Source organism: Eutrigla gurnardus (genome assembly GCF_963514095.1).
Source record: "Eutrigla gurnardus genome assembly, chromosome: 23".
Classification (NCBI taxonomy): domain Eukaryota; kingdom Metazoa; phylum Chordata; class Actinopteri; order Perciformes; family Triglidae; genus Eutrigla; species Eutrigla gurnardus.
In genome coordinates this window covers 16305572-16330520 of record NC_139934.1, presented here as the reverse complement: position 1 = coordinate 16330520, position 24949 = coordinate 16305572, and the positions used below count along the sequence as shown (strand labels likewise).

Genomic DNA, 24949 nt, shown 5'->3' with positions numbered 1-24949 from the left:
ATAGTTACTGTTTTTTTTATAAAAATGAAAAAGGTCACGCAGGCTCGAATCACCACAGGGGAGAGTTCAGGTATCAAAAGAATAATAATTTATTGTCACAATATTATTTCTATAAAACTTCAATAGTTGCCAAAATATTTCACATTCACAAAAGACTGGGCCAAAGAAAGGGGAATGGACCGGGCTGGGCCAGCCACGGCGACCCTAAACCAAACCAAGGGGAAGGAGAAACAAACCAAGAAAATAATATCACCCGTGACACTGCATACACACGCAATGGAGAAGTGAAGAAGCCACCACCAGGGATTGGGCCGCCGCGCTGGACTACAGCAGGGGAGAGAGGGAAAAATTAAGATGGCCGCAGTCTAGCTGACCTCCCCACACACACACCAAAAACAATTAGAGATTATTTATCATACAAAACCAAATTAAACATAATGAAGTCTTCTTAAAATATCCAAATACAAATTAGAGGAAAACAATTAAACAATTATCAAACCCGCCCCCCCCACAAAAGAAAAAAAGGAAAACAAGAAAAAAAAAGAAATAAATTGTTAAATGTCTCCGAGGTCACTATCGTCGGCAACAACAATCATTTAATCAAAACCATGTAATCGAGCCAAACAAAACAGCAGCAAACATCATGGTGGCCGATGACCGGAACACACCAGGACGCAGGATAGTGTGCAGAACTAGGAGAGTGGGGGCTGCTGGTTACAGCGCCCCGCTGTAAAGCAAGAGAGAGACAGTGTCACAACTAGCGCAATGATGTAAAACTGCAACAGCAGACAATTAGAGCAGCCTACCTCTGAGCTCTACTGCACCCAACACGCGCCCACCAGAACCGCTCACTCCCTCCGGCTCACCGCCGCTCCGAGCACTGCAACGGAGCGGGAGGATGAAGCCCCAGGGCCAATAAAAGTAAAACACCAAACAATAACTAACACGGCATGCTTACCTTAGTGATATGACGGGGAGACTCGGGCATGCACGCCAGCCTGCTCACCGAACGCGCCGCACAGCAGAGGCAGAGAGGGAGAACAGCGACCAAACACACCTGTCCCAATCACACACACAGCGTCGCTCCACCAGCTCGCCGTTGCTCCAACACTGCAACGGAGCGAAAGGATGAGGCCTCAGGCCCAATAACAGCAAACACAAACCAGCAAATACGCAGAATTCCTACCTTAATGATACGACGGGAAGACACAAACAAGCACGCCGGCCAGCTCACCGGACGCACCGCACAGCAGAAGCAGAGAGGGAAAATGTCGACCAACACAGCTGTTTTAATCACCTAACAGTGCCGTCCCCCCATTAACCTGCGCCAGGCTGACACAGCGCCATGCAGTGACCAGGAGGGAGATAACTCACCCGGTCACATCTATCCCACCTTTCTTGCATCGGCGTCCCGACGGTGAACCACCGTGAAACCTCAACTCCAAGGCCTAAAGTGAGCAGACTGAGCGGTAAGTACGGGCTGCTCATTGGTAGCACCATCTACCTGACCGATGGAGCGTGGGAGATGATAGACATTTGAGTGCAGACCAGCTGTTAAACGAGGTGTACGACGTGGAGCCTGCTGACTGGAACAGGGTGGATCCCTGGGAGGGTGCGACGGAGCTGGTACAGAACCTCCCGGCTGTGGAGCAGCGCCGGGGCTGGACCCACCTCCTAGGTGGTCTCTCCAAAGTTGGCGTGAGGAGCCAACCGAGCTTGGCACCACTGGGGTGCGGGGCAATGGGGTTTCTGGAACCAGCAAGTAAAGATCATCAACAGAAGAGTCGCTGTCAGCTTCCAGCACAGCTGGGGGAGGTTGCTCCTCCGGGGGTGGAGTAAGGGGCTCGGGCCTGACGACAGCCTTCAACATGTCACGGTGTACTGTCCGCTCTTGATGCAAAGCCTCCACAGGAGCGATAGTGTACACTGCACCCTGACCTGGAGCTTTCACTACTTGATAGACCAAAGAGCTCCAGACATCCTGAATCTTGTGCCGACCTCTGACACCAAGGTCCCGCACATATACCAACTGACCAACCTGAAAAGGCACCTCTCTGACTCTCTGGTCATGCCTCTCCTTTCGGCGGCCTGCAGCATCCAACAGCCGCTCCTTAGCACCCTCAAATGCTACCTCAAGTCTCGCTTGATGCTCAATGATCCAATCCTGTACCTCGCCTGGGACCGGGTCCTTAACTCGACCAAGAAGGAAATCGATGGGAAGCTGTGGCTCCCGCCCACACATCAGGAAAAAGGGGGACTTGCCAGTAACCTGATGTGGTGTGCTGTTATAACTGAAAAGCAGCTGTGGCAAACAAGAAGCCCAGTCCTGTTTCTGTGAAACTGGCAGGGTGCGAAGAAGATTGTGGAGAGTTCTATTGAACCGTTCGCACTGCCCATTCCCGGCAGGGTGGTATGGAGTGGTGCGGGATTTATTAACACCATACAAGCAGCAAAGTTGTTTGATCAACAGACTCTCAAAGCAACGACCTTGATCTGAGTGGATGCGACTCGGAACCCCGTACCAGTAGAACCATTCATGTAACAAAACACGAGCAACGGTACAAGCCCGCTGATCCCGGGTGGGGACAGCTACAGAAAATTTACTAAAGACATCAGTCATGACAAGAACATTTTCAAAACCACTTCGGGAAGGCTCAAGCAGTGTAAAATCCACAGCCACAATTTCATTTGGCCGGGAGGCCAACAAATGGCCCATAAAGCTATGTGGCACCGAGCCAGAGTCTTTTGCAACTTGACAACGTTCACATTCCTGTACCCATCTCTTTATGTCCAGGAACATTCCTGGCCAATAACAACGACGCCTGACCAATTCGGTGGTCCGTTCAACACCCTGATGACCATGCTGTTCATGAAGTTGTTTCAGAGTTTCCTCTTTGAGAACTGCTGGGAGGAGGAGCTGAAGAATCCCCTCTCCACCCTCCGGGAGGAAGATCCGACGATGCAGTACCCCTTCATGGTCAACCAGACGGTCCCACTGACGTAACACAGCCATGACTGATGGAGAAAGCTGACGCCGTTCAGCTGCAGAAGGCCGAGTTTGCCTCCTCCAGAAAGACAAGACCTCCTTCAGGAGTGGATCCGCCTCCTGCAAGGAACCAATGTCGACAGTGGACTGGCCTGGGAGGGCCGAAACGATGGACTGGGTCACCGTCGCCCCAGGAGCTGGACGTGACACTTCCTGAAGGACCTTGGGGACTGGCGTACCAGGCAAGAGTTGACCGATGGCGCTGGATACAACCTCGGGCTTCCGGGAGAGTGCGTCTGCATTTTTATTACTGCGACCCGAACGATACTTTATTTCAAAGTCAAAGATGGCAAGCTGCGAAGCCCATCGCTGCTCTGTCGCCCCAAGCTTGGCCGAATTGAGATGACTCAGTGGGTTGTTGTCTGTAAAGACGATGCACTTGTGCCCCATCAGATAGTCACGGAATTTTTCAGACATGGCCCACTTAAGTGCCAAGAACTCTAGTTTCATCGAGCTGTAATTGCTCATGTTGCGCTCCGTGGGCCGGAGGCCTCTACTAGCATAAGCCACTGGTCTTACGCCATTTTCTGTCTCCTGGGAAAGGACAGCTCCCAAACCACTATAACTCGCAATGATCTCCAGGATAAATGGACGCGAGAAATCTGCATAGCTCAACACAGGAGCAGAAACCAGCCTGGACTTAAGGGCCTCAAAGCTCTCCTCGCAGTGGGACGTCCAAGCATCACTAAAGGCCTGCCCTGACCCTCTTCTGGACTTCGTACCAGCAAGAGTCGCCACCAGCTTGTGAAGGGGGGCAGCCAATTTCGCGAAGCCCTCTACAAACCGCCTGTAATAACTCGCAAAGCCGAGAAACGAGCGCAACTCAGCCACTTGGCGTGGACGTGGCCATTTTGCCACGGCCTCGATTTTAGCAGGGTCGGTGGAAACACCTTGGCTGGAGATAACATGCCCCAAATAATTGTCCTTCTGCTGAAAGAACGCACATTTCCCCAGCTTAACTTTCAGGCCTTCTTGTTGGAGCCGGCCCAGAACGGCCTCCAGCCGTTGTAAGTGCTCACTGACGGAGGAAGAGAAGACAATAATGTCGTCTAAGTAAAGAAGCAAAGACTGACCTTGCTGACCCCCGAACATTCTCTGCATCAATCGTTGAAAAGTGCTCGGGGCATTACATAACCCAAAAGGCATTCGATTAAATTCAAAAAGTCCAAACGGTGTACAGAATGCTGTTTTGGGTTTGTCTTCCTCTGCAACTGGAACCTGGTTGTATCCGCTAGCCAGATCTATCGTGGAAAACCAATGAGCACCACAGAGAGAATCCAAACTTTCCTCAATGCGAGGGAGAGGGAACGCATCCTTCCGGGTCTTGGTGTTCAACAAACGATAGTCTACACACAGTCGAAGTTTCCCGTCCTTCTTTCTGACCAAAACAATCGGCGACGCATAAGGACTGCAACTTTCCCTAATGATCTTGGTCTCAAGAAGCTGGTTGATATGAGACTTCACCTCTTCGTACTCAGAGGGTGGGATGCGGCGGTAACGCTGCCGGACTGGCGCATCATCCAGCAGTGGTATGTTATGCGATATGAGATTTGAGCAACCCAAGTCACCATCGTGGGTGGAAAAGACAGAACGGTACCGCTGCAATAATGATCTCACCTCCCTCTGGTCCTCATCAGACACTGTAGCCAAGTCAATAGATGCTAGCTCATCCTGTGCTACACTGGTTGCTCCCTGGGCAGAAACACTGGCGGTGATCGACTTAACCTCAGTCACGCCCGGAGGTAGACTGATTACCTGGGCCCCACAGAGGGAGCCAAGACGAGTCCGAGGGTACAGAAGAACATCTGTCGTCCCCACATTGATCACCGGGATGTAAGCAGTGCCTCGGATGACACGAACAAGACAGGGAGAAGCAAGCAAGCCACATGGCAGACCAAATTCCAAGGGTTCGAAAAGCACAGCCTGATCGCTGGCCTGCTCGGGACAAGTGCTGGCGACAAGCCTAAGGACCCCACCAGGTATTCGTATCGTCCACTCACCCCCGACCCTCACAGTGCCTGTGCACGGGTTTGGCTCGCTGACTGAAGACTTATGGTACTGCTGCAGCGCTTCAAAGATTGGACCTGGAGCGTGCGACACGGGTGGCGAGGCAAACAAGGAAGAACCATGAGTTCCAAAAAGCTCTCTGTAACAATTGCGAATGACGTTCATCCCCAAAATGCCAGGGACGGAAGACACAGTGCCGGGGGGGTCCTTGACGACTAACACCCCACAGCGAGGAATGACCTTTCCACACAATACAACATTAAGCTCTAAGTAACCAACATAGGGAATTTCTAACCCGTTAGCGGCACGCAGCTGCAGCCAATTGCACGACCGAAGCCGATCCTGGTCCCAAGATGAGAACTGCTGTTGAAAGAAGCTCTCAGTAATGGTGGACACCATAGACCCAGTGTCGACCAAACAAGGGACATGAACACCACTAAACACAACATCAATTTTTGGACATGACGACATCAAACCAGCAACTAACTCTTCCTGTGGGCCCTTGACTTCCCCATCTGAGCGGAGGCCCGCCGACTCAGAGGGTGTCAGTTTTCCGGCTGATGAGCCGAGGAGGTCGCCCTGGTAACCTGAGGGTTTGCACCACCAAAAGAGTTGGCCCGTGCACGAGGGGGTACGGTTGGGCCCCGGCACTCCCGTGCGATGTGGCCTGGCTGTTGACACCTTCGACAAATTAAAGGACCATTTCGAAAGAAATTCCCTGGTGGTCGTGGGGCCTGCAGAGCAGCCACAGTCTGCGTGAGCTGGTCAAGTTGGGCCTGTTGACGCTTCAAAAGTTCCATTAAATCACTCATCTCTGACCTGGGAGGGGCAACGGGATGACGTGGGTGGGAGTCGCTTTGCACCCCATACTGGAGACCGTAAGCTGATGGTAACGAATGGCTTCGCCCCCTAAACCCACTTGATTGGCCCTCCCTTTCCCATCTGATAGCCTCAGCGCGTACGTCCAACAAGGAAGCGGTCGGCTTGCTACGGACGCACTGTTTAAGCGTTCGACGGAGAGAACTGTCAAGAACATGCTCTACAAATTGGTCACGCAAAAGATCCCCAGCATTAGGAATCCCGTCGGGTGCGCACCGCTCAACCTGCTCCATTAAAGCCAGCAGGCCCAAGGAATACTCCTGCAGAGTCTCCCCCTCCTGTTGTCTCCTAGAGAAGAAGGCCTGCTGCAACGTTACATAAGATTGTGCACAGCCATACAGTTCCCTCAGAATAGCAAAAATCTTAGCGGGATCTCCTCGCTCTGTGCTGGGCCTAAACCGGATCTGCTCTCGGGCTTCCCCATCTAAATGATCAAAAATGAACAGGGCTTTGTCGGCGGCGGAAAGGTGGCGAACCCGCATGCATGCCTCGATCTCCTCCGTCCACTCAGCTATCCCTAAACCTGTCTTCCCCTTAAACAAAGGACATTTACGGTCTCTGGGAACCACAACCAACCGCTCCGTGACAGTAGCAGCACTAGATGGGGCATAGCTAGCTGAACCGGAGGGACCTGCAACAGCTCCACCGGGCACGTCCCGGGAAGCAGTGCGCTCCCGCTGTAGCTGCTCATTGTCTGCCTCTAGCTGTGACACTAAATCCCTAAGTCGCTGTACCTCATCCGCCATGATGGCTGTGAAATAGCACCAATACTCACGATACCGAAGTCTGGTTCTTGGGATGGATGCTGCTGTTTTGACTCTGTAACTAGAAACAATAATATCAATGAAAAATAAAAATAAATCAATCTCAATAGCAAAAAAAAAACAAACAAACACAAAAAAACAAACAAACACAACAAAAAAACACACGTCCCTGCCCCTTTAAATGTGGTGATCCTGTCAACAACGCCAAAATGTGGCGAGGTGGAGTGGTGAGTAGTGGTGTGTGGTTGCCAACAACGCCACCTGGGGAGTTTCGCCCCAGGAAATAGTTACTGTTTTTTTTATAAAAATGAAAAAGGTCACGCAGGCTCGAATCACCACAGGGGAGAGTTCAGGTATCAAAAGAATAATAATTTATTGTCACAATATTATTTCTATAAAACTTCAATAGTTGCCAAAATATTTCACATTCACAAAAGACTGGGCCAAAGAAAGGGGAATGGACCGGGCTGGGCCAGCCACGGCGACCCTAAACCAAACCAAGGGGAAGGAGAAACAAACCAAGAAAATAATATCACCCGTGACACTGCATACACACGCAATGGAGAAGTGAAGAAGCCACCACCAGGGATTGGGCCGCCGCGCTGGACTACAGCACCTGTCCACAGGGAGAGAGGGAAAAATTAAGATGGTCGCAGTCTAGCTGACCTCCCCACACACACACCAAAAACAATTAGAGATTATTTATCATACAAAACCAAATTAAACATAATGAAGTCTTCTTAAAATATCCAAATACAAATTAGAGGAAAACAATTAAACAATTATCAAACCCGCCCCCCCCACAAAAGAAAAAAAAGGAAAACAAGAAAAAAAAGAAATAAATTGTTAAATGTCTCCGAGGTCACTATCGTCGGCAACAACAATCATTTAATCAAAACCATGTAATCGAGCCAAACAAAACAGCAGCAAACATCATGGTGGCCGATGACCGGAACACACCAGGACGCAGGATAGTGTGCAGAACTAGGAGAGTGGGGGCTGCTGGTTACAGCGCCCCGCTGTAAAGCAAGAGAGAGACAGTGTCACAACTAGCGCAATGATGTAAAACTGCAACAGCAGACAATTAGAGCAGCCTACCTCTGAGCTCTACTGCACCCAACACGCGCCCACCAGAACCGCTCGCTCCCTCCGGCTCACCGCCGCTCCGAGCACTGCAACGGAGCGGGAGGATGAAGCCCCAGGGCCAATAAAAGTAAAACACCAAACAATAACTAACACGGCATGCTTACCTTAGTGATATGACGGGGAGACTCGGGCATGCACGCCAGCCCGCTCACCGAACGCGCCGCACAGCAGAGGCAGAGAGGGAGAACAGCGACCAAACACACCTGTCCCAATCACACACACAGCGTCGCTCCACCAGCTCGCCGTTGCTCCAACACTGCAACGGAGCGAAAGGATGAGGCCTCAGGCCCAATAACAGCAAACACAAACCAGCAAATACGCAGAATTCCTACCTTAATGATACGACGGGAAGACACAAACAAGCACCCCGGCCAGCTCACCGGACGCACCGCACAGCAGAAGCAGAGAGGGAAAATGTCGACCAACACAGCTGTTTTAATCACCTAACAGTGCCGTCCCCCCATTAACCTGCGCCAGGCTGACACAGCGCCATGCAGTGACCAGGAGGGAGATAACTCACCCGGTCACATTTTCATTGCATTTTTCACTTGACATAACTTTTCATTTTCCTAGTGACATTTGACATAACATGTTACAGCAGTAGGTGGTACAGAGAGCTGAAGTCCAGTGCATACAGATTACGTGTGTGTCAAAAAGCGACGTCGCTGCACACGTGTCCATATTTATTCATCACGATAGAGCAACAGTCTCAACATGTAGACAAGGTCCAAGGGAAAAGAGAAGTAAAAAAAAATAAATAAATAAATGAAAAAAAAATAAATAAAAATAAAGATAAAAAATAAAGTCCAGTGTAGGTACTACATCCCGTCACAACACCATGTCTACTGATTCGTGTCTCAGACATTTATCAACTCTCATGCAATAATCTATACCGGTCAACGGTTGAATTTACATACTTCTTCTTAAAGCCACTTAGTGTTGCTGATTTTTTGACTTCTTCTTCTAACACATTCCATTGTCTGACCCCTGTGACCGATAAGGAAAAGGATTTTAACGTAGTTCGTACCTTTCTTTGCCTGAAAATCATGTCCCCTCTAAGATTGTGTCTCTCTCTGTGTATGAAGAGATTTTGTAGGTTCTGAGGGAGAGTTCTGTTAGAAGCTTTGTACATCATTTGTGCTGTGCGATAGCTTACTAAGTCATATAGTTTAAGTATTTTCGATTCGATAAATAAGTGATTTGTGTGTGCCCTGTAGTTGGCATAGTGTAAGATTCTCAGGGCTCTTTTTTGGAGAATTAACAAGGGCTGTGTGGAGCCTTTATATGTGTGTCCCCACACCTCTGCACAGTATTGCAGGTGTGGAGAGACTAGTGCGCAGTATAACAGATGAAGTGCTTTTTGATTTAGGATTTTTTGTACTTTCCAAAGTATAGACACACTCCTGGCCAACTTCCTTTTTAATTGTGTTATGTGTGGCTTCCAACTTAACATGTCATCGATAATAACTCCCAGAACCTTATTTTCACGGACCCTCTCAATATTAACTCCGTTTACGTGAATGTTGGGATTGTTATTGCAGCCTCTCTTACCATATAGCATGTATTTAGTTTTACCAAGATTTAGAGATAATTTATTTGTATTAAACCACACTTGAAGTTTAGCCATTTCCTGATTTACTGTTCCCACAAGTTGGTTCAAGTCACTTCCCGAGCAGAAAATATTTGTGTCATCCGCGAATACTATTAATTTCAGAGTATCTGACACTTTACATATATCATTTATGTATAAGATAAACAGCTTTGGACCCAGAACTGACCCCTGTGGGACCCCACAGACTATGTCCAAGTTCATTGATGTGTTATCCCCAATTTTAACATATTGGGATCTCTTGTGTAGATAACTCTTGACCCACTGCAATGTTACACCCCTAAGGCCATATCTCTCCAGTTTAGCCATTAAAATGTCATGATCAACAGAGTCAAATGCTTTTTTCAGGTCTATGAAAATTCCTATGGAATATTGTTTTTGGTCAATAGCGTCGGTGATGATTTCCACAGACTCTGCTAAAGCTTGAGCAGTCGAATGGTTCCTTCTGAAGCCGTATTGGCTGTCATATAACAGTTTATGTTTGTTGATGAAGTTATCGAGCCTATTGTTGAATAGCTTCTCTAGGATTTTTGACAATTGTGGCAGTATAGTTATTGGTCTGTAATTTGTAAACTCGTGTGTGTCACCGTTCTTAAACAGCGGCACAACCTTGGCAACTTTCATTTTGTTAGGAAACGTCCCAGTTTGGAAAGACAGGTTGAAAATGTAGGTCAGGGGTGAAATGATTCCATCTAATACCTCCTTGATTAATCTCATGTCTAGGTCGTCAGCGTCAGTAGAGGTTTTGGCAACGCATAAGTTGACCAGGTGTCTTATCTCTGTGTCCTTCACTGGTGTGAGAAACATTGAGTTGGGATTTCTGTCTCCATCATTATCAAAATGATTCCAAGGCAGGGATGATTCAGGGATGTTATTCGCTAGTTCCGGCCCGATGTTTACAAAGAATTGGTTGAAACTATTTGCAATGACCTCCGGGTTATCCTCCTGTGTGCTGTTTATCTTGAAGTAGGGAGGGTAGTTTGGTTTTTTACTTTTATTATTAGTGACATTGTTTAAAATATCCCATAATTTTTTTGTGTACTCCATGTTTTCTGCAAGTAAATTGCTGTAATATTCTTTCTTGCGTTCATTAAGACTAGTATTTAATTTATTTCTATATCGTTTGTATCTCACTTCTGACTGAGCCGTCCTAGATTTAATGAACTGTCTGTACAGAGTATTTTTTTTCCTGCAGGCATTTATCAATGTTTTCGTAAGCCAAGGTTTCTGTTCCTTGTTCCGTTTCGGATGACTCTTTTTCACAGGACAGTGTCTGTCATACAGTGTTTTAAATGTTTGCAAAAAGGAATCATACGCATCATTCACATCTGTTTCATTGTAAACATTATTCCAATTTTGTCTCAGTAGCTCATTTTTCAGCGCATTCATTCCTTCTTCAGTTCTGACCCTTATGTATAAGTTTTTGTTCGGAGGTTGGCCCACAGTAAATTTGCAGTCATAGATAGCAAAGATGGGTAGGTGATCACTTATATCATTTATCAGGAGTCCACTTGTTGTGTCAGTAACGTTAGTAAAGATATTATCAATCAGAGTAGCACTGTGTGTAGTGATCCTGCTAGGGCGTGTGATGAGGGGTTGTAAGCCCATTGTATACATCATGTTAATGAACTCATCGATTTCCGTGTTTTGTTTTGGGTTCATCAAGTCAATGTTAAAGTCACCACAGATAAAAACTCTCTTCTGGCTTGTTTCAGAAAATATCTCACCCACACATTCATTGAAGTCTACTATTTTCGAGTCAGCTGCTCTGTACACACAGCTTATAACTATATTTTTACCTTTCGTTACACAGATTTCAATTGTCACACATTCCAACAAATGATCCACAGCTTTAGACATATTTTGTACTGTCTCATACTTGGTGTTACTGTCAATGAATAAGGCCACTCCACCTCCACGTTTGTTCCTCCTGTTAATACATACAAGATTATATCCATCCAGAAAAAAAATCTGTGCCTTTGTCTTCATTAATCCATGTTTCTGACACCGCGATGATGGTGAAAGGGTTTTTGAAGTGATTTAGATATTCCTTGATGTGGACAAAGTTGGTGTATAGACTCCTGCTATTAAAGTGGATTAGAGACAGTTTCCCATCCATCTCAGTGCTATCATTGTATTGAACTTCAGTGTAGTACTGACATTTCCCAGTTCTGTTGGAATAGAAGTGGTTGTCCGGGTCAATTCCGTCATTCGGGTCAGATAAGGTATCCGATAAGGTATAATCCACATGTCGATTTGTAGTAAATTCCACACTACCCTGCTCAGCAATCCTTTCAGATATTCCCATCAGTCTTTCAGTCCGTGCAAGAACCGTTGAACTTTGCTGTGCTGTAGTTTGGGAGTGTTTATGAGTCATACCTTAGTTATCGTATTTGTCCAGCTCATCCTTACTCCTGATCTGGATTACTTCTTAAAGAGGTTTTTAAAACAGTTGCATCCAGTATTTTATGTCCGGTTATCTACTCCGTTTTGATTACAATTTATTCTTTTAGGAATCCTTGGCTAATTAAGCTTTTGGCTTTACGTTGATTCAAACTATTTTCAAACCTGTGACAGGCTTCAGTTGCTTGATAATGAGCACGTCATTAGAATCAGGTGTGTAAGAGCAGGGAGAAACCTAAAACATGCAGGACAGGGGCTTTCCAGGACCAGAGTTGGGCACCCCTGCACTACTCCCTTCTTCAGGAAGAAATGACACACAGCAAAGAAGTAGCCAGGGGAATTGAACCCTGGGTCCCTACAGCAAGGATATAACCCCTCTTTCTCGGGCATCTAAGTGAGCTATACTACTCACTGGACAAAGGCTTTTGAAAGTTTATTATAAGTCACATGATCTACAGATACAGTTTGAGGTTGTGAGTTCAAGGCCTGGTTGATGCCTACTGAGGTGATGTGTGGATTAGTGACAGACAATTTGAAAAATATTAAACACTTATTTTACAGACAATTCTCATCCCATGGCTGCTGTACCCTGCTGACTGGCTTAGTCAAGTTGTGAAGCTGCAGATAAGTTCAGTGATAAAGGAAGGTCTTGGACATCAGAGGCCAAACCTTAATTGATGCAAAAATCATATTGTAACATTGACTTTGGGGCTACCGCATCAGGGTTTGTTGATGTCGGGAATTTAACCTTGATCTCCCAGGGGAAAGGGCGAGGTTTGGTGTGTTGGGCCTGGGAGCTGGCCCCATGGTGGCTGTCATGTGTGAGTTAAGAGCTGGTTGCCCCATGGATTGCACCATAAAGTCTGGTCTTCCCCCTCTACAAACCAGGTGTGACATACCAATAGTGATTACTGTGAACAGAACAGAACAAAGAAGAACAGAAGAGAGAGAGAACAGAAGAAACTTCAGAGAAACAAGGTGAGCTAAATATAATATCTTATTTCAGCATGCTCGACCCTAGCTGAGGACTTTTATGGTGAAAGTTGGACTAAGCATTTGTTTCTTGTTATGTTTTGTTCATTTGCTTGTTTGTTTGTTTTTGTTTGTTGGTCTTTTAACTGATAGTAGAGGCTTTCTGAGCTCGCGAATATGGCGGAGGTTAGTCGAAAACACTGTTACAGAAATCAACCCAGCGGCTGATCGCGATCAGCATTCACATACAGCAGCACATGAACAAACGGACTCGGCGGTCCGCGATCAGAACTTAAAACACATTAACAAGAATTACAAGCATGTCCTACACTATCGAATCTCTGCTTCTGCCCAGACAAATAGCCTCTTACTTTTGTCGATGTGAGATGCGTCGATGTGAGGGTTTCGTCCTGTGCGGCGATGGCGTTCCTTGACGCCGGCAACGGACGGCAGTTCGTGGGCGCTTGTTCAGCGCCGGATCCAATTGGTTGAAGAAAACCGTTAGTAATTCTTCCTTCTGCAGGGAACGATGAACAATCGCGGGGCTCGGCGATTTAGTCAGCTGATTTCAGACAAAGACAGGTCGAGTTATCCGTTCTGCTGGCAGCTGGGACGAAGAAAGTTTTTCTTCTTACCGCGGGGAACGGGAGAGTTGCGCTGTCGCGGTGGTCTCCTCGGGATCCAAAATGATAAACAAAAGAAAAATAAAACGAGTAGAGGAAAAAAGGGGTAAAACAGTCTGTTGCTCGTCCAGCGAGTTTGGGGGAAAGACTGCGGCCTAGGACAAAGGAAAACGCTGCAGACGTAATATTCACCTCCTGTTGTAACGCGAGTTACGGTGGAAAGAGAAAGTTCTTCCGGTGGCGCCGGGATTTATAGCTCACGGCTGGTCCAGGGGACCCCCTGGAGTCCCCTGCAGTTGTCAGCCAATAGGGCACCAGTTGTGTGACGTCACATCTTGCACCCAGGTGTGAGGTGACACTAAAATGGTGGTTGTAGTTTTTATCTCCTTTGTTCCTTTGTCCTGGCCGCATGTGTAGGCTTTTGTAGGCCGCATTGTGTAGTCCTAACGGTTAGGTCCCCAACAGCAGGGTACAGCAGCCATAGGATGAGGCCGATCATGGAAAAGTATAAGGAGAAGACAAATACATGAGTAAAATTGTCTGTAAAATAAGTGTTTAATATTTTTCAAATTGTCTGTCACTAATCCACACATCACCTCAGTCGGCATTAACATGGTCACTCTGCATCAACCAGGACTTGAACTCACTTCAAACTGTATCTGTAGAATACGTGACTTGTAACAAACTTTCAAAAGCCTTTGTCCAGTGAGTCGTACAGTTCACTTAGATGCCCCAGAAAGAGGGATTATATCCTTGCTGTAGGTACCCAGGGTTCAATTCCCCCAGCCACTTCTTCGCTGTGTGTCATTTCCTCCTGAAGAAGGGAGTAGTAGTGTAACTAAACTTTAAAAAATAAACACAACTATAGCTGCTGCGCAGCGATGGGACGGGTCTGGGCTGGGCTATTTTTAGCATATTTTGGCAATTCTGAGCAACAAACAAGACAATAGGAAGGAAAGACAGTTGACATTATAATGTTCATTTTGCACCAGTTGAGGCTGAAATCCACAATTTCTGGAACCAAAGACCATTGTCTATCACACTGAGCTAATTGGCAAGTGGCAACTCAACTGTGGCTTCACAAATTGAGTAAGCCATTCACTGTCGCGCAGTTTTGAAACCACTGTAAAAAAAAATCAGTTTTTTAGGTAAAATTGTGATATGTTTTTGTCAAACATCATCTACCATGGCTCTAAAAATTTGTACATTTGTTTCACAAAGACCACCAGGAATTATTTTGATTTATTACCATTATCACCCTCTCTGGGGCTTGAACCCACATCATCTGGCAACGAGAACCAGCTCCTAGCCAACTGAGCTAATTGTCTGGAAATGTGATTAGCACGGTATGATATGTGTCAACATGGGAATTGAACATTTGACCTAAAAGCAGAAGTCACACATTGTACAGACAGAGCTTAACAGACACATGACCAGCTCCCTCTGTCTGACCACTGACATGAAGGAGCTGTCAACCTGGCTTTATGAGTGAGTGTGGCGAGTCAGAGGAGTCCCTGCTCTACACATTCTCCTGGATAGCTCAGTGGGTAATGGTACAGACTTTAGATTTGGAGGGTGGGGGTTAAAATCCCAGTCACAGCTAATCTTTGCCTGGGTCAGCAAGATTTGCTGATGAAGGTCTTGCTTTCCTATAATTTATGGTTGTGAAAATAAATTGGTAACAGAACATTTCAGTTATAGGACTGCCGTTATTTGTATGTCTGATCAGAATGTGTAAGGTAATAGACTAGTGTGGTGGACCTGAAGACTCAATGTAGCTAGCTGGTAAGCTCAGTCACTACTGCCAGTGACTTTAGACTGGGTGGCAGGTGTTCAAATCCCAAGATGGGCAATTATGTTACAGTTTGATCAACAGGATCTGGAGAAGAAGAAAAAAACAAATGAACAAAAAAAACATGGAAATGAAAAGTGTTCGTATCAGTAGTCACAAGGAATTGTATTTACGACCATTATTGGTAAGTGTTATGAGGAAGTATTCCCTGGTGACACAGGATCTTATACCCATGCTTTCAACGATCCCTGAAGAACTCTTTCTTCCAAAAACGGTTCTCTGGATCAAAATAGTTCTTACTGGAACCCTTAGTCTTACTAAGAACCCCTTTAAAACCCTTTATTCAGGAAAGGGGTATTAAAGGGTTCTCTGGATCTAAATGGTTCTTACTGGAACCATTAGTGTTACCAAGAACCCTTGAAAAACCCTTTCTTCGGGAAAGGGTTTTTCAGAAGCAAATGGTTCCAGGTAGAACCTCAGCCCTTGTAGAAGAACCCTATTGGAACCCTTATTTCTAAGAGTGTATGTTGCCTCCCCTCTTCCATACTGCCCCATCATCTGCAAACAGAGATTTGCAGACTGAAAACACTCCCCTGCGGCGTACCATTCTCTACAATATAACTTTCTGAGATTTCTGACCCAATTTTAACCTGGACGACCCTTTCCCTTAGAAAATCCATGACCCAGTTAAATAACTTTCCCTCAATTCCCATGTGATGCATCTTAATCAGCAAACCTTCTCTCCACAACATGTCGTATGCTTTTTCGACATCAAAGAACACTGCGGCCACCGTTTCTTTATTTACCTGTGGTTTCCTAATGTCGTCTTCTAAACATAATATCGGATCCATTGTGCTCCTACCTCTTCTAAATCCACTTTGATACCTAGTCACCAGTCCCCTCTTTTCAATATAATACATGGGCCTCTCATTAATTATTCTCTCCATTATTTTTCCTATATGTGACATAAGAGCTATGGGTCTGTAGTTTGTTGGCTTGCTATGATCTTTCCCAGGCTTCCTGATTGGGATGATTATCGCCTCTTTCCAGCTTTGTGGGACTTTACCCTCTCTCCAGACTTTATTGTATAGCCTAGTGTTAATATTTTCATTAATCCCCCCTCACTTATATGTTTAATCATAGTATAACATATTCTAAGCTGTTTAAGATTGTGAGCGCCCCGGAAGTATAACACTGGTCTGACAGGATTTCTTCTTCTTTGAGTTCAATGGCGGGTTGCAACATATCTTAGATTGGTGCATACCGCCACCACCTGTCCCGGTGGAGGTCATAAAAAGCAATCAAAATGGCTTTACATTACAAACAAGCTAAAAAAACAATAATGATGATGATAATGACAATACACAATAATAATAACAACGATAATAATAATGATGATGATGATGATGATAATAATGATAAATGTCTGTCAAGCCTTGAAAAGCTAAAGCTGTTATTGAAAAGCCAATAACAGACCGATCAGAACATAAGTTTGTCTCACTAATAAATATAAACCAGACCAGATTCGTCAGTCCACTCAATTGTAATAAGTGATCTCCACAGTAAGCTGTTCCACAAATAAGCACCAGATGGCGCTTCAATTCAAAACTGCTTAGCGACCCAGAGAGAGATTTTTAAGGACAGTGTTCATCCTTCATGGGCATAAATCACTCTGAAGAACTCAACATAAGTCTGCAAAACAGTCGTTCAGTAATCTCATATTCATCATACAAGAAGAAAATAAGACAAAGAACATTAACTCTCCAACGACTATGGAAACAGTTTTTAATTTAAGCACATAAGACATGGCCACTTTGAATTTAATAACAAATCACAGACATATCTAGCAATTAAACTTAAATAAGAGGAAAAACACATCAACACAGCCATAAAAAAAAAAACTCGGGAAGAGAAGGGAAGACTGTTTCCTCACCTGAACGGAGGAGGAGCAACAGGTTGATCCAATGAACACAAGTGACAGTGCGGCACCCTGAGCAGCTTACTGGATCTGGATCCATCTGGTTTCTCCCTCCACGCAGACACCTTAAGCTAACTCGGTGTTAATATCCCTCCCAAGTTTTCATTTTTGGATCACCTGCCACATGGCATCTTTAGTGTTGTTGGTTTTGTGGTTTCTCTACACTGTAGAGGTGAAGCAGAGGCATCAAGTGAGACTGTAGAGTCTACAGTCTCACTTGATGCCTCTGCTTCACCTCCATGGTGCCAACTTTCGATTTTGCTCCGTGATGCTGAATGCTTCCTTGTCACCTGACCAAAAGGCAGGTTTTTTGGGGCTCTGGTTCGGCCCCTCACCTTTCCATTCATCCAGGCTTCCTGGTTGTGGAATCAGAATCAGAATCAGAATCAGGTTTATTGCCAAAGTAAGTTTTCACTTGCAAGGAATTTGTCTTGGTTGTGTATGGTGCATACAATAAACATGTAATAAAAAAGAGAAAAAGTACTGGAATAGAAATTTACAGTAAAAAAAATATATGAGACACTATAACAAATAACATGAAGAAGTATGTACAATATAACTGTTTTGAGGTAGTGCAGTTTGTGCAGGGAGTGCAAAAAACTGGATGTGCAAGTTCACAGTATATATACAATATATAAAGAGATGATGATATGTGCAATGATCAGGGATAATAGTCCAGGATGTGTGTTAGTGTAACATGTAGTTACTGGGTGGGGGGTTAGAGTCTGTCAGTGGGGGTCCCGAACCTTGTTGATGAGGCCCACTGCAGTCGGGAAGAAGCTGTTCTTATGGTGTGAGGTTTTGGTCCTGATGGACCGCAGCCTCCTGCCAGAGGGGAGTGGTTCAAAAAGTTTGTGACCAGGGTGGGAAGGATCGGCCACTATCTTTCCTGCCCGCCTCAGGGTCCTGGAGGTGTACAGGTCCTGGAGGGACGGCAGATTGCAGCCAATCACCTTCACCGCAGAGCGGATGATACGCTGCAGTCTGCCCTTGTCCTTGGTGGTGGCAGCAGCGTATACCAGATGGTGATGGAGGAGGTGAGGATGGACTCAATGATGGCAGTAATTGCACCATCAATGTTCTTGGCAGGTTGAACTTCTTCAGCTGCCGCAGGAAGTACATCTTCTGTTGTGCTTTTTTGGTGAGGGAGCTGGTATTCAGCTCCCACTTGAGGTCCTGGGAGATGATGGAGCCCAGGAAGCGGAAGGACTCCACAGTGTTGAGTGGGGAGTCAGCCAGGGTGATGGGGGCGGGCGGAAGGACTCCACAGTGTTGAGTGGGGAGTCAGCCAGGGTGATGGGGGCGGGTGGGGCTGCGTTCTTCCTGAAATCCACAACCATCTCCACTGTCTTCAGAGCATTTAGCACCAGGTTGTTCTGGCTGCACCAGGTCATCAGATGGTCAATCTCCCACCTGCAGGCGGACTCATCCCCACCAAAGATGAGTCCAATGAGGGTGGTGTCGTCCGCAAACTTCAGGAGCTTGACGGACTGATGACTGGAGGTGCAGCTGTTGGTGTACAGGGAGAAGAGCAGAGGGGAGAGAACGCAGCCTTGAGGAGAACCAGTACTGATGGTCCGAGAGTCAGAGACGTGTTTCCCCAGTTTCACGTGCTGCTTCCTGTCAGACAGGAAGTCTGTGGTCCACCTGCAGGTGGAGTCAGGCACGTGCAGCTGGGAGAGCTTGTCCTGCAGCAGAGCCGGGATGATGGTGTTGAAGTCCACAAACAGGATTCTGGCGTAGGTTCCTGAGGAGTCCAGGTGCTGGAGGATGGAATGAAGGGCCATGTTGACTGCATCATCTACAGATCTGTTGGCTCTGTAGGCGAACTGCAGGGGGTCCAGGAGTGGGTCAGTTACCCCTTTACCAACGCGAACCTAGTTCAAGAACCGGGCCGGTGCCTGTGCTGGTTCACAGTTGGTTCAACTTGCGAACCTTCTGAGAACCTGTTTGCGTTTCCACCAGCTGGAGAGCCCAGAGAACCACGTCATTACGTCACTGTATACGTCTGAGGTTTCCCCGCAGCGCTAATTTCAAGCATAGCAGACATGTCTCTTCAGAAAAAGTGTTTATTTGTTGTAATACAATAACAATAAAATACACAAAATACTAAAATCAGAAAAAAATTTTAAGTGTAGAAACAGTGTGTGATCAATAGATAGATAGATAGTTTGATGTTTAGTCATCTGCAGGTTGGACCTCCGTTCAATATCGCCGATGTCTGACAGCTCTACAAACACTAACCAGAGAACAGCGGTTTAATCACAAACGTGTCCACGACGCTGCAAACACAGATGTTATGCTACGTTGGTAGTTGGTAACGTTTAGTGAGCAAACGGCAGTCAGAAAGTGGCATGCTAACGTTGTTGTTAGCAATATCACGCTAGCTGGCTAGCTAGCCGGTCGGCTTACATTACCCGAGGAAGCATAGCCACTAGTTGCTGCTGTTACAAACGTAATCACTAGCTTGGTAAACTAAACAGAAATGTGTCGTTGGTTAGCAACGAGGTGAAACATTTTAAAAGTGAAACTTACCGGGAACAGTAACGTTAGTAAAACTTAGTAAAACATTAGTATTTTCCCTCGTTGCCTCAAGCGTTAACCCCGCCCCCAGCACCTAACATAAGCCGGGCCGGTTCCAGCCCAGCAAGGAGTTGGGGCCGCTCGGGAACCAGTTTTCCTGGCCGAGAGCCGGCTCTTTGTCTGTGGAAACAGGAAGAACTGGTTCGCGATTGGGCACCGGCTCCGAACCGGCCCTCAAAATGCCTCGGTGGAAAAGGGCCAAGTGAGGGTTTTGAGATGAGACAGCACAAGGCACTCAAAGGACTTCATAACCACAACTCTGAGGTGGGCAGTGATGAAGAGGCTGAGGTGGCGCTGATTGGCTGGAGCTGTTAAAGGAGTCACAGGGGAAGGTGTCAGGACATTCCCATTGTCTTTCAAAGCGACAGTAGAACTCGTTCAGGTCATTTGCCAGGCGCAGGTCGTTGATGGAGTGGGGGGCTTTTGGTTTGTAGCTGGTGATCTGTCTGAGGCCTCTCCAGACAGAAGCAGAGTCGTTAGTTGAGAATTGTTGTTGGACAAGTACAGTCTTTTAGCATCTCTCACCGCCTTGCTAAACCTGTACTTCGACTCTTTAAACCACTCCCTGTCCCCACTCCTAAACGCCTCTTCCTTTAGCAACCTTAGCTGTCTGAGTTTGGCTGTGAACCAGGGTTTGTTGTTGTTGTAAAACACCCTAGTGTGTGATGGTACACAGCTGTCCTCACAGAAGCTGATGTATGATGTCACTGTGTACTCATCCAGACTGTTGGTATTAGTCATGAAACCATCCCAATCTGTACAGTCCAAGCACGCCTGGAGATCCTCCATGGCTTCACTGGTCCACTTCTTAGATGTCCTCACAATAGGTTTAGAAAGTTTTAGTTTCTGCCTATATGAGGGAATCAGGTGGACCATGACGTGGTCAGAGTGTCCCAGTGCAGCACAAGGCACGGCGTGATAGGCACCGCTGACTGTAGTGTTACAGTGATCCAAGATATTCTCCTCTCTGGTTGGACATTTAATAAACTGTCTGTATTTGGGAAGTTCGTGACTGAGGTTACCTTTGTTAAAGTCGCCGAGGACGATAACTAAGGAGTCCGGGGTTGTCCGCTCCATGCACAGTATTTGGTCTGCTAACGTGCGTTGAGCCTCTTGCATATTGGCTAGTGGCGGAATGTACACTCCGACCAGAATGAATGAAGCAAACTCACGAGGTGAGTAGAAGGGTTTGCAGTTTATAAAAAAAGTTTCCAGATCAGGAGAACAGTACTGTAGGATCACTGACACATCGTTGCACCAATCACTGTTAGTATAAAAACAGATTCCTCCACGATGACTCTAAATTGCCCATAGTTGTGAATGTGAGTGTGAATGGTTGTCTGTCTCTACATGTTAGCCCTGCGATAGACTGGCGACCTGTCCAGGGTGTACCCTGCCTTCGCCCAATGACAGTTGGGATTGGCACCAGCCCCCCCGTGACCCTGAATACAGGATAAGCGGTAGACAATGGATGGATGGATGGATTCCTCCACCTTTCGATTTGCCGGAGAGCTCCGTGTCGTGGTCCGCTCTGAGCAGCTGGAACCCAGGCAACTGTAGCGCAGAGTCTGGAATCGATCCACTAAGCCATGTCTCCGTGAAGCACAAAACGGAGGATGTAGAAAAGTCTCTGTTTTTCCCCACCAGTAGTTGAAGTTCGTCCAGTTTGTTGCACAGTGAACGCACGTTGGAAAGGAATATCCCAGGTAACGGTGTCTGCGGTGTCTCCTCCGGGTTTTCAATGCATTGGCAAAGGTGAGTGAACCTTTTACCAGAATGTCCAATAAATCCACGGAAGGAGCCAGAAAAGTAGGGATTAAATCCGCTGGAGTTGTTGCCCTGATGTTTATGAGCTCATCTCTGGTGAAAGAGCTCCAGGTACCGCGGCAGAAAAGTGAACAACGAAAACAAGACAAAACAATGCGCACCAATACACCGTGGCTGCCATCGGCGGCGCCATCTTTGTCATATGTGTGAATGTATTGTCTTTGTAATGACCACACCATGAACACATTTGCTGATATATAACATCTATTGATGTATATTCCTCAATAATTAATGTTCTCAGCATCCCTGAACATGTGCCAGTCTGTACAATGAAAACAGTCCCGTAGAGCCACTGTAGCTTCAGTTTACCCGTTTACTTAGCCAGGGTGTAAGAAGGCAACAGAAGCGATATTATATATAATAAAAATACCATCTGGTTGTTTAGTCATGTGTCCACTCATACCTGGAGTCTAGGTTTTGAATTTGCGGAGGAATGAACATACCTTCAACTCAACTCAGTAACCCAGTCACAACCAGACAGTCAAGCTTACATCAAATTGTGGGGACTTATCAACTCTGATCTGACTCTGACTCTGCCTTTTACCAAATGGGAGGAATATCTATATCCATAATGACTCCTGGACCAACAAAAGCAATCACATTTTCAATTACAACACCTGAAACGGGTAGGTTTAGGTCGACGTGTGGGGGGGGTCTCTGCCGATGATTGACGGGGGGCGATCGTCTGAGACACCGGAGTGTCGATATTTACTTGACCGCTAGAGGGCGCGCTATTTTGAAACGTAACATATGGTCGTAATTCGGTGCTTGACACACGACCTATGTGGTCGTTTTCTCGAGGAGGACAGTCTGAAAATAACTCCAGGTGGCGTGTTGTTCATTTAGATCCCCGTATTTTAATAAAACAGGCTTGTGTATGTGACACAATGAGAAAAAGAAGTGGCTGTGGCTGTTTCCTCCTATAAAGTGTCTTCATTCTGCAGCGCCATCACACCACGTGACGCATTTTCTGTGAAACGAAAGTGAAATTGGCTTCAGCAGCAGAATAAAAGGAGAGGCTGCACTGCAGGCCTGCATTTGCACGAGACAAGTCCTTCTCCTCTGCATCCTGATTTCCAAAGGACATCCTGCCATGGGCACGCCTCTTCTAAAAAGGTGGGTTGCTATATACTTTTGTTTTGTCCGTGATTTTACCGGTAAGTGCGTGATGCGTGGACTGACAAAACTACACGAGAAAAAAATATCTACAATATAGACAAGTGCTTCCACTGTAAACTCTTTAAAACCTCACCAATCATGTGCTGAATTAAGCACAAACATTATTATTTTAATTTTGATTGCCTCAATTATTTCAGATGATTGACAGACAGAAATATATAGAAATATTTCATATTTGTGGATTGTGTCTGAGATACAAACCCAAGCATTTGCATGTTTGTGATGAGTTAACTATTTTCTTGCATTTATTCAGCTGCTATTAACAAACGGGGCCCTAGTTTCGTAGACTAGGTGTAGTCAGTACGCAGCGCACCTGCGCCAGGTCGAGGGGGTGTGTCGAGGAGGAGACGAGGCGTGGACTGGGATTAACACAGCCGATTCGGATCTTCACCAATCAAATGAGCTCCTCTCCTCACCTTTAATGCGTTAGGGGAGGTTCAGTGCAAGTTTCGTCACTTGACAACCCAGTAGGCGAATTCGACTTGATGTAGTCTCCTGCAGCGCGCTACCTAACGTGATGTATTGTGGGTTGAAAGCGATGCATGATGGCTAGCACTGAAGGTACGTGTCCACAGGGGCGATTTTAAACGCGAGTGGACGCGCCGCTTTCCAGTATTGCACGCTTTTTAAGAGCCGCTTCTTGCAGCACCACCCCCTCAGACACCTGCAGCTCTTGTCGGCGTGACAAGTCAAGTCAAGTCAAGCCAAGACCATCCTGAACAAGCCTAATGACAGAAGCAGCGCCGCCGCTCCCACCACATGCATCACGCGCTGTGCATGCGTATCATAATAATATGCCGATATTATAAAAAACAGGACAGAGAGAGGGAGATGTTTTGGTCCGAGAGGCTGAGTTTCGGTTACGCGTGCCATCCGCCTTTGATCTGACGTCAGATGTGACGGGACAATCTATATAGATATAAATTCACGTCTTGATTCAATTAGTTGCATTAAATAGTGTTTGTTGTGATTATTTATTGCATTTAAATGTGCCTGGAACTGTGGAAACCTGCCTGTGAGGTCTCGGTGACGTGTACACACTGCTCGCCGTCAGCCAAACTTCCACTCTGCCAGCTGTAATTCGCCTTGAATGAATGGACTTTATTTATATGCCGAAAGTAGACCAGGTTGGAGCTGGCGGGCTTTCGGCGCAGTCTCGGCGAGGCTTTTTGCCATAAAACTTCCGCTACGCCACGCTGCATCTGTGACACCTCCCCCTGCTGCGCTGCCACACCCATCTTGGCGCACGCGATCCACCAAACTGCCAAACTGACCGTGCGCAAGGCTGCGCGGGTCGAAACTTGCCTTAGCAAAAGCCAGTGTCACAAGTCCGTGAAGTGCATCCGGGTCCGACTTGACGTGGTGAGAACTTGACGTGTTTCTGACGAATTCCGGCGGCTCCTCTCAAGTCTCGTGCATGCATCGGCGCAAATGCATGCGATCCGAAACGCAGCCATTAGGCTTGTTTCGAATCAAGCATGCGCATGCATTTGCCTCGCAAAACCAGGCATTCTGGGAAAAAAACGTCACAAATGCTGGTGATAACTTCCCTTTGCGACATGTCACATGACTTTAAAAACTCGCGGGATCTCCAGGGTACCTCCCTTCGCATGCTTTTCTCTGCAGATGGTCTGAAATAAGTGCGGACATAAGACACTCCCCTCAACGTTGCCCTAGTTGGTTAGAATTATCACGTGGTATTTCCCACATGAGAAAATTCCTCAGCCTCCGTCAACAACGGGACTTCAAATGCCTCGGCTCGAGTTCGTCAGCGACGAAGAAAGCCAGCGCCACTGGGCAGGCCATATTATTTGTGCAAAGTCTGTGAAGTTTCCACTGGCGCGATAGTTTTTGTTATGTATACAATTATTAATAAAGTTTAAATAAAAAAAAAAAAGTCCGTGAAGTGCACCTGTGTCCGACTTGACGTGGTGGGAACTTGACGTGTTTATGACGAGTTCCGGCGGATCCTCTCAAGTCTCGTTCATGCATCGGCGCAAATGCATGCGATCCGAAACGCAGCCATTCAATGCGAATCACAGCTGGCGGAGTGGAAGTTTGGTTGACGGTGCACGGTGCGTACACGTCACCGAGACCTCACAGGCAGGTTTCCACAGTTCCAGGCACATTTAAATGCAATA

General features: G+C 46.5%; 3 protein-coding genes across 9 annotated transcripts in view; 2 read left to right on the top strand and 1 right to left on the bottom strand.

The window, feature by feature from the left end:
* LOC311009187 (up-regulator of cell proliferation-like) overlaps positions 1–24949 on the top strand; it is a 91468-nt gene that overhangs the window by 18391 nt on the left and 48128 nt on the right. The gene's annotated exons all lie outside the window — the stretch shown is intronic.
* Positions 4366–8349, bottom strand: LOC311009197 (uncharacterized protein). Of its 6 annotated transcripts, none has more exons than XM_084003220.1 (4): positions 7947–8349; positions 7795–7868; positions 7233–7312; positions 4366–6757 (listed from the first exon to the last, which is right to left on the bottom strand). In XM_084003220.1, the coding sequence occupies exons 3-4, from the start codon at positions 7244–7246 to the stop codon at positions 5599–5601; spliced, it is 1173 nt and encodes a 390-aa protein (XP_083859346.1). In that variant the 5' UTR covers positions 7247–7312; positions 7795–7868; positions 7947–8349; the 3' UTR covers positions 4366–5598. The 6 variants fall into 6 exon arrangements, 5 of the variants coding, with proteins under 5 accessions (XP_083859346.1, XP_083859347.1, XP_083859348.1 ...); XM_084003221.1 differs by having other exon boundaries at positions 7795–8098; positions 8175–8208; XM_084003222.1 differs by lacking the exon at positions 7795–7868.
* Positions 22627–24949, top strand: part of LOC311009189 (up-regulator of cell proliferation-like) — a 191239-nt gene continuing 188916 nt past the window's right edge. The window contains exon 1 of the mRNA XM_084003211.1: positions 22627–22745. The gene's annotated coding sequence lies outside the window, so the exon portion shown is untranslated. The remainder of the gene's footprint in view (positions 22746–24949) is intronic.